The 10,025-nt window shown below is 37.8% G+C and overlaps 1 protein-coding gene across 2 annotated transcripts in view; it reads right to left on the bottom strand.

Moving 5' to 3' along the window:
• Positions 1-799: 799 nt before the first annotated feature.
• The window catches only part of KIF14 (kinesin family member 14), a 55,870-nt gene continuing 46,644 nt past the window's right edge, over positions 800-10,025 (bottom strand). For both annotated transcript variants that reach the window (XM_045787719.2, XM_045787718.2), the window contains exons 26-30: positions 9,065-9,223; positions 8,172-8,294; positions 4,366-4,440; positions 3,307-3,445; positions 800-2,944 (exon numbers count right to left, since the gene is read on the bottom strand). In XM_045787719.2, coding sequence (XP_045643675.2) covers positions 2,565-2,944; positions 3,307-3,445; positions 4,366-4,440; positions 8,172-8,294; positions 9,065-9,223 — 876 coding nt within the window. In that variant the 3' untranslated portion in view covers positions 800-2,564. The remainder of the gene's footprint in view (positions 2,945-3,306; positions 3,446-4,365; positions 4,441-8,171; positions 8,295-9,064; positions 9,224-10,025) is intronic.

Below are 10,025 nucleotides of genomic sequence, written 5' to 3'. Positions count from 1 at the left end.
GCAAATTTGAAAATGCTAATTAGTTAACTAAATAATATTTTGCCAAAAATTTCAGAGGAGCCTCACGCAGGACACACCTACATCACACCAAACCTTCCTTAAGGCCGGTGGGGTACTGTTCACTTCCTTTATCACGGAACCTAATGGTAGCAGACACATTTTCAGTGTGCCGTGTTAACAGGGTTGTGATACAACTTGGCTCCCTGGCGGACTGTCGTCCACAGCACAGGCCTGCACCCAGTGTGACCCTGCACGCGTGATAACGAGGGTTCAGTTGCCACAAATGGGAAAGGATAGACACTAACATTTACTAACAATTCACTACTTGCCAGGACCTATTCCTACATTTTTCCCATTTAATGCTCAGGGAGTCCATGCGGTGGGTATTACTTTTCTTTCTCAGAGGAGGAAATGGGCAGGAAGACAGCAAGCAACTTGTCTAAGATCATACAGTCACTAACTAGCCTCGCTGGGATTCATAGTCCAAATGTGTGAAAAATGCATCAAACTCCAAAGCTCCCGTTCTTTCCACTATAGCACATGGGGGTAAAGCTCTTCCAGACAGCCGGCTGCAAAGAGGCAGAGCGATGTCGAAAGAAAATCTATGTAGTTGTCATAATATTGTTACTGTTTAGAATTCTAATTATTTGATTTGCAATACCAGTATAACCAGTATAACCATGCAATACCAGTGTAACTTGTATAACTATTATCAAAGCAGAGCTATTATGGCAATTTTGAGTCAGAAATAAAGTAAATGAAGAAAATCAATAAAATAAAAAAGCCTGAGACCAAGAGATAATTCTGAAGCCAGTAAGATTTATTAAAGGCATTCTCTTTATAACATTTCTTATCAGTGCACATGATTCTAATAGCAAATATATTTTCACCATTCATTTGAATACTGTATAACAATTTACTTAAAAGTATAAATATATGTATATATATACACAAAATTTTACAAAGACACTAATAGGTTTCTGACCAATGAAGTCATGAGTTTAGAAAGCAGGAAGTAAAGATTAAGTACCAAACATTAAGATGAAAACTGCTGTATTGATACTTTAGAAAGTTCTTCAAAGAAGTACAACGGTCAGGCAGAGTTCTTACATGTACATCGACACTTCATAAAACTTGATAGCAAAAGTGCCACTTGGCAGAGCACTGACTATTAGAACTATGTTTAGAACTTCAGAAATACAAGCTCAAATGCCAGAAAGAAAAGAAAAAAGAAAAAAAAGAAAGAAAGAAAATTAAAGCAAATTTGCTACGCTGCACCATTTTAAAGCACGGGGCAGCACAGCACATGGTTTATTAACATTGCTCTGGCTATAGTGACCGGTATTATTTACAGTCTCGTCCCAGCAAGAAAATGACTGAACTTACTCCTTCCTGGTACTAATATCCAATTTTCACTTGTCAGGCCAAATGTACAAGTGATGTCTGCAAGTGAAAAGGGCACATGAAAGGATCAGTTTATTTAAAAGAATTATTCTCCAGGAACTGCTCGATATCACCCAAGCAGAATCACTAAGTGTCTTCCAAATCACACATATGCTTGTGGGCAAAAATGTCAAATTGTTTCCTTAATAAAAGATCCCCAAAGGAGAATATTCTCTATATTACTTAATTGCAAACCAAGGTTTTTTAAAACTGTGAGATATAATAAGGCTCTTTAATCTTTACCAAATCACGTACAAATTCTTTCATTACACCTTTAACAAAACAAGCTTTATCAAGAAAAGGTCCAGCCTCTGATTTCCTAACCCCATTCAGAAGGTGAGTGTGATTCTGACCATATTTAATTGGTTTTAAATTATATTCAGACAGTCCCTGTTATGGAACACAGAGAACATAGTGACCTATTACACCAGCAAGCCATTTTATTAACATATAATTTTCCTGTATTTAGGTAACTACTTCTATTTGGGAAGAAAAGGAAACTACTCTTGAACACACTATTCAAAATGGCAACCAGTTAACCTTGCAAGAAAAACAGTTTTGGATATAACAATGCAAGTTAAGCTGCCCTAGTTCAACCTACATTGGCAATTTCACCATAAACCTCATTGTAGCTATTTGCAGAGGAGAGAAGGCACAGGCATAAACGTAACTGATTATTCATGTGTTTCCACTCATGAGAAAATAACTTATAATAACTTATAATAACTATAGTAACCATTTACAAACTAAAGAACCAACCAGAGATAGTATATCAATGTGAAAAATAAACATTTAAAATTCAAGGCAACGAGAAACTGGAGAAATGACCATTCACTTGTTTTCGAACTCCTAATTTCATTCTCTTGCCACCACGTCCCAATACCGTGAATGCCTATTTAAAATCGTCTGCCGAGAAACTTCTGAATGCGTATTCTGAAATCGGGATTCCATAATGCTTATACTTTCCATTCCCCATGGAAGGCCGCCAAACAGATATGGACTTCTTCGAAACATTTATGTTGATTTCCTGCTTTTTTTTGTTCTCCTACGTAAGGAAAATTGCCTACCCAGTGTTCTCTCTCTCTTACATGGATGGTCATAAAGCGCCTCCATGTCAGAATTCACACCCACTGAATCCTACTGGGTGTGCTGTCCTCTGAGGTCACTGCTGGCAGCGAGCCATGGAGTTCATAGACACGCTTTGGTACACCTTTACTCCTAACGGAGTCGGTCCTGCTTGATTTAGGTTGTTGTCCTTCTTCTCTAGTATTTTGGTTACAAGGTTCCCAGGGATTCAACAAATCAGGTCTTTCTTCAGATTCAAAACATAAGAGGAGTGACTTGACTAGAAGTTCTAGTTCCCCGTGGCCAACCTGAGGTATTCTCTTCTCACAGCTGTCAAGAGAAGTAGAGCGCATGCTCAAGTCATTGTGAAAATCCTCGGCCAAGTTGCAAAGACTTTCAACACAATTCTTGAGAAGAGTTTTGTCACTGTGGCATCCTATGCAAGGAGAAGAAAAAGTTCATTACTATTTTCATTTTTCATGAGGTATTTATTACTATTATATGACTCAACATATCTTTTAGGTCAAAGTAACCCTGTCAAGATAAAATCTAAACTACTTAAGATGACTCGGTTTATCTGCTAAATAAACACCTGGGTTTTCAGGATCTAATTATTTAGGCAAAGTACTTATATATATTAAGTGAGAATACGACCACACGAGTTCCTATGTTGGTAATTAATGTCTAGGAAGTAGCATCAGACTTTAGTTAATGCATTAGACTAGAAATGAAAAGATGTCTGAGAGTTCTTAAACTATAAAATTTTGATTACTGACAAATTCTGTCTGGAACATATACCTCTCAGTGCAGAAATAATAATTTGAATAGTTTGCTCCAAGCAATGTTTTAACTTCAGTAATTCTGGTGCAAGATTAACCATCTTCTTCAAATCCTGGTATCCAGAATTTTCTTGTTGTAGTTCAGTTCTGAAACTTTTCTGTAAATAAAGTTAATATTTTTAAAAATAGGTAATAGGCTTAGTCAATACAGTTTTAATCACCGGAATCTTATTTTCAGGAAAGAGATGAGTTTACTTTCCTCACCAGTGCTTAGTTCTGTTTCCACAAGCAAGACCAAAATACAATATTAGTAATTAATGTTTTCAAAAGAAATAAGAATTTTAAGTTAATTTTATTTTTTAAATTAAAAAAATTTTTTTAAACTAAGCTTTACGCTCTATGTGGGGCTTGAACTCATAACCCTGAGATCAAGAGTTGCATGCCCTACTGACTAAGCCAGCCTGGTGCCCCAAGAATTTTAAATTAATTTTAAATCAAAGTCCAATCATCATATTACATGGGAATAAAACAACAGTACCCTTTATTATCCAATATCATAAAAGATAAATTTATTTAATTTTTTAGTGTTCAACTTTATAAATCTCCCATTTATTTTTATTTAATTAAAAATTGTCAAGCCATGGATATTTCTCTCCTTTTTGACACGTTGATTATATACTTATATTTTTCTATTTACTTGTGACATGAAAATAAAAGAATTTGTCTAATTCATCTATATTTAAAAATCTTTAAGCAAACTGATTATTGAACACAATTTTTCAGCCAATGACTATCCCAGGAAAAGCTGACAGTTACTAAACCAGTAGCAGTAAGAAGTAGACAAAACACATTAATATTAATCAATTTCTATACAATATCTTATCTATTACTAAAACGATGGAGTTATGACATCCACGAGGAAGAAGCTAGAGAGCTATGATACAGGCTTCGACTAGCCTCGCACAAAGGAATTATCTGGCTAAGGATAAAAACGGAAATAAACATATCATACCTATACTTAAACCAAACGAAATGCTAAAATACACCAAACAGAAGTAAACACTAAAGCCTCTCTTACTGTTTTCCACTCAGCAAACAGGTTTTCAAGACATCCAATCAATCCCATGGCTTTAGCTTTCATCTGTTCAGTAACCTACAGAGAACGTTAACATATTTTATTATATAAATAATTATTTGGAAGTTTAAAAATCCTAGAACTCTGTGGAAGAGACAGGGAAGAATTTTAGTCTAGGAAGTCAAAAGACTTGAGTTCTGTTCCTGGGACTGCAATAAAAGAGCTGGCGTATCTAAATCATGTAAGCAGAATTTCTTTCAAAATAAATTGCACATTGATTGTGCATTAAATATAGATACACTCAAGGGGCGCCTGGGTGGCACAGCGGTTAAGCGTCTGCCTTCGGCTCAGGGCGTGATCCCGGCGATCTGGGATCGAGCCCCACATCAGGCTCTTCTGCTATGAGCCTGTTTCTTCCTCTCCCACTCCCCCTGCTTGTGTTCCCTCTCTCGCTGGCTGTCTCTCTCTCTGTCAAATAAATAAATAAAATCTTTAAAAAAAAAAATAAATAAATATAGATACACTCGGATGTTTGTGATAATAACAGCATTGTGTCTCACATTTAAATATTTATAGGAATGAAATTTCCAAGACTTCCCTGGGAAGAGGGTGATGTAACTAATATATCAAACAAATAGTACACTGTAAGAACTACATATACAGTTCCCCCCGTTTTATTGAGATATATTTGATATTTAACACATTAGTTTAAAAGTGTACAACATAATGATTCGATATACTGCAAAATGATCACCGCAATAAGTTTAGTTAATATCCATTACCTTACATAGTGACAATTCTTTTTTCTTGTGATGAGAACTTTGAAGAGCTACTCTCTTAGCAGCTTTCAAATATACAACATAGTCGAATTATTAACTATCATCGCCATGCTGTACGTTACATCCCGGGGCTTCTTTACCTTACAGCCGGAAGCTGGGACTTTCAGACCACCTCCACTCATTTCACCTACACCCCCCTCTCTCTGGAAACCATTAAGCTGTTCTGTTTCCGTGAGTTAAGCTTTTTTTTTTTTTTAAGATTCCACATATAAGCGAGATCACACAGTATTTGTCTTCTTACGTTCCAGTGATTTTACTTATATGTTTTATTATTTGCTTCTCAATTATAACTCCATGTTGCATATGCAATTGTCTTCCATTTACAAATAAGAAAACTGATTCCAAGCTCCTAAGACTCAGAACCGGGCTGGGAACCCCAGTCTCAAGCTAAGCCTTTGCTTTTGTACTGCTCAATGCTGCCCTCCTGAGGTATCTTCTCACTTCATTTCTGCCTGGGGATGGTGTTAAGAATCGAATTGGCATAGACTGGTGATGGGTAGTGAGGAGGGCACGTGTGCATGGTGCACTGGGTGTTATACGCAACTAATGAATCTTCGAACTTTACATAGGAAACCGGGGATGTACTGTATGGTGACTAACATACTAAAAAAACATTAAAAAAAAATAATTGAATTGGCTTTACCCACACAGCTCTTCCTAAGTCTAACTTAAATTTCCTCTCTGTGGTTAAAAAAAAAGGAACACACAAATTCTTTTTTTTCCCCTGGCTCCAGATTCACAATTATAACTCCAATGCCTTCTGTTTGAACCCATTTTCTATTTCTTCAGATTCTTTGTTTTCCTTCCATAGGTTCTTGAGTTTTAACTTAAATGAATATGATGAGCTAAAAATTCCACCGTGATTATACAGCTGTGGCATACAGAAAATGAGAGAAAGAAAATGAGAGGAAGGGAGGGAGAGGTCTGCATGAAAATGCCAGTAATATGAATTTTATGCAAGATGGGCCTGGCCCTTCTGCTGCTTATTTCCTCCAAACAGCAGCCAGGCTGACATCTGCACCCTGCTTTACTGCTTACCAAGCGCATTCACATGCGTTACTTCACCTCCTTTTCATTAAGTGATTCTATCCCCTCTCGCGCTCACTGCCGGCGGAAATTCTACTTGGCAAACAGCGACAGAGAGTGTTTAGGCATAAGCGGTGCTGCCGCTGGACACAACCAAGCTGGAGATGTCAGCAGCGGGCAGGAAGGGTCCGCGGTCTTCGAAGCGGCATTACAGAACTGAAATCAGCCTCCCGTCTCCTGGAACAGGACTAGACCCACGTATCTTGATTTAATGACAAAATGAGCTCCTTTTGAATGCGTTTTTATTTTAAAAACAATATAACACAAAGCGAGAAAGGCAAACATACAGAGAGAGCAAGAGCAAGCAAGCCGAGGCAGCTAAGATCTGCCAGGCAATGTGGTAGCATTTTCCGGTCCACTGTCCTCAGGTTCGCAGAATCCTCGGAACAATCTTACAAAGCGCGCGTGATCATCCTCGCTTTTTAAACGCAACGAGGGGGCCCAGGCAAGCAGCTCAAGGCCACACAGGAAGCGGGAGAGCAATTTAATGTTCAGTGTTTTCTCCAGTTCTGAGCCAGTTTGGGTAGAGATTAACCCATGCAGCCCTTTCGTCTGAGGAAAGGGATGGAGGTCCCCTCTGGCTTACATGGAAGACGTCCCCCCGATAAGGAAGCTGGACACACATTAATGGAGAGGTTTTTCTAAGAGCAAAAAAAAATCTAACTTACTCAATGCCTTCCTGGAAACAAGTCAGAGGGGTGGAAACTAACAGTCTTTACCGGACTGACTTTCCTAGATCAATTGGTATGTACGGAAACAAGTACCCATCCTAGTGGGGATGAGCCCCGCAAAAACAACATCCCAGGTAGCTCCATCCCAGCGGACGGACTCCAGAAAAAGAAAGGCAACGGGCAGAGACGGTTTTAACAAGAAGTTGGTACAACAAGATTCTAGAACAGACAGGGCTCTGAGACTTGCTGCCATAAAGATGGAACTTACCTTCTGAGTCCCCAGTTTACTAATAATAACTCTCAATAAAGAACTTAATTTGCATGAACAATGATTTACAAACCTTATTTTTGTAGCATGCTGAGTTTCAGAGTCAAGTAGGGAGAATATAAAACCCTGGCTCAGGACGACTGGACAAGGTCCTCCAGCTCCTTATGAAACGTGTAAGAACACAAGTAATTCCTCCCTCGCAAAGTGGTGAGGTTCACCACTATTCTACGTAGAACACCTAGTCCCATAATTGTACTGGCAGATTATTTAATAAATAAATGACTCGCAACCTAGGACGTAAGTATTATTACACATGACAGGTGAAGAAACAGAGCATCGACTTGATAAACGATCGCTGAAAAACGACAGAGATAGGCGTTAATCACAGTGCCACCTCAAAGACAGCAACTGGTTTTATGCTTTAATGTTAGTTAGCTGGAGGAGGTGGGGAGGAAGCATATTTTTGGAAGTCACTCAAATCTTCATTGATTCTGTATCTTGATATAAAATGACAGATGCGAACGCCTCTGGCAAAATATTTAGTTTAGAATATCGGATCAATAAATGGTAGTTTCTATTCTTTAGTGGAAAAAAGAGAGACCTAAAGAAAGATCAGGAAGAAATGGACAAGCAGAAAGTGAACACTAGATGTCACTGCCATACTCCACTCTGCTCCGGAGTTTACCCACAGACCGTTCACAGACAGTAACTGACAGGGTCTAGCGAAAGTACACACCAGAGGCCACAGTTAACTCAGAGCAACTTGGGGAAATATCACCATGACATAATGATCACATTAGCCTTTTCAATAAAAAAATAATAATTCAACACAAATCAAAACACATAAATGTATAAGAATCCAATTTAGTTGAATTAAACTATTTTCTAAAAATCAAGTTTATAGAACATCTGGTATTATACAGAATGTTCTTTTATTCCTCTTACCTCATTTTGGGTACACTGCCTTAAGAGTTCATGCCGAAGTTCTTTTGCTTTTTCCAGTCCAGCATCTAAGAGAATCTTCATTCCTAAGCCTACACCATCACAAAGAGCATCCATGAAATCCTCCTAGAAAAAGTTTTTAAGCATTAACTGGAAAACTCAGGTTTTATATTTTAAAAAAATATAAAACAATTAAGCTATATTTTCTGCTTATTTTAGGACTATAGTAAGTTCCAAGTTTATTAAATTCAATTAAAGCTGGAATAAGAACAGTCTATAAGAAAAGTAGCAAATCTGTAATTTAGCATTCCACACATAACACATAATAAAGAATGTCTGTCTGAGGGAGGTGGGTGGGGGATGGGCTAGATGGGTGATGGGTATTAAGGAGAGTGCTTGTTGTGATGAACACTGGGTGTTGTAGGTAAGTAACGAACCACTGAGTTCTACTCCAGAAACCAATATTGCACCATATGGTAACTAAATAAAATTTAAATTAAAAAAAAAAAAGAATGTCATCTTAGACAAGACACTGCGTAGCTAGAACACAGTAACATTCGAATATAATACTATATTTTCAATGGCATGAATACTTAAAGGAAGCAAATACAAATTTTCTAGAATTATAGAGTTCTTCATGTGTTGATTGGCTGAGCAAACCCTCCAGAGTAGGTACCTATCATCAAAGCAAAGATCCAAAAGTCAAAGTGAGGATTCCAGAAGTATCCAGTACATTTAACCAACTTAGATTGAAACAGTTTTAAATCATGTTGCTAAACTATAAAAAGTATGAACTATCTTAAAATAAAAACAACTTATCATGTTTCATGATACTATTATCAGAAGTCTACTGTTGCCTCAAATGAAGTCTTTCAAAACTAATACTACCAAATTACCTGAACACTGGCAGCCTTGTTGCTACTATTTTCCAGAAAATGCAGCTTGCCCCCTTTAAGAATTGCTAACTGTCCCACATACTTTACGGCTTGTTGTACAATTTGGATTATTTTCTTTTGAGCCTCTTTTACCATTGATGAGATATCTGAACAACATCCCTATAAAACAAAAATGGATACATGAGATTACAAACAGAAGTAAAGAGAAGACAAGAAAAGCAATTTGAAGAAAACAAATTCTGCATTCATTGATATAGTGACTACGCTTTGTAAGAGTCTCAGTCGGAATCAGAAAACACGCAATCCTCTAGCTACTAGCGATGATAAAACGACTAAGATATAGCCTCTACCCTCAAAGACCTTACACGCTAATAGGAGACATAAGACAAATATGCAGTTGACTTGATAGAAGAGAGAAGCGGTAAGTGAAACCCCCCACACCAAAAAAGGGAACAAAATGGTGGTTCTTTTTTGCCTTTGAACTTTTCCTGTCCTAGTAGCCATCTGACAGATGGTTGATAAAGATACTTTCTCTCATTAGGGGAGAAGGAAAAGGAAAGGGAAGCGAAAGGGGGAAAAACCACCCTTCAAACAAAAGGCTTCACACCGGAGGACACACACCCAAGAGGAATGTGGAGGTGCCCCCCGAGCTTTTCTTTCTGTTACCTGCCAACTGTAGTGATTCTTCAGAACACGTCTCTTCGCTTGCTTTCTGGACCATGCTTGTAATACTGCTACAAAGGTAAGAATTCTCAAACCACACTTAGGTAGGAAGTGTAGTCACTAAATTCAGTTTTGCCAGTTTAACGTAAGTCTCTCCTGTGCTTGGTCTAATCTCCCTTTCAAGTCACCTGTTCTCTCCATCCTGGACTCCTTACATAAAGCATTTCCCATAGCGCTATAGGTTGCAACCCCTAAGTTAAGTTCAAAGTGTTCTTCCTAGAGAATGAAAAGAAGGAAA

The sequence above is a fragment of the Ursus americanus genome, chromosome 2 (genome assembly GCF_024610735.1).
Source record: "Ursus americanus isolate L20-20 chromosome 2, mUrsAme1.1.p, whole genome shotgun sequence".
In the NCBI taxonomy this organism is placed as follows: Eukaryota; Metazoa; Chordata; class Mammalia; order Carnivora; family Ursidae; genus Ursus; species Ursus americanus.
This window is presented reverse-complemented; position numbering and strand designations above follow the sequence as displayed.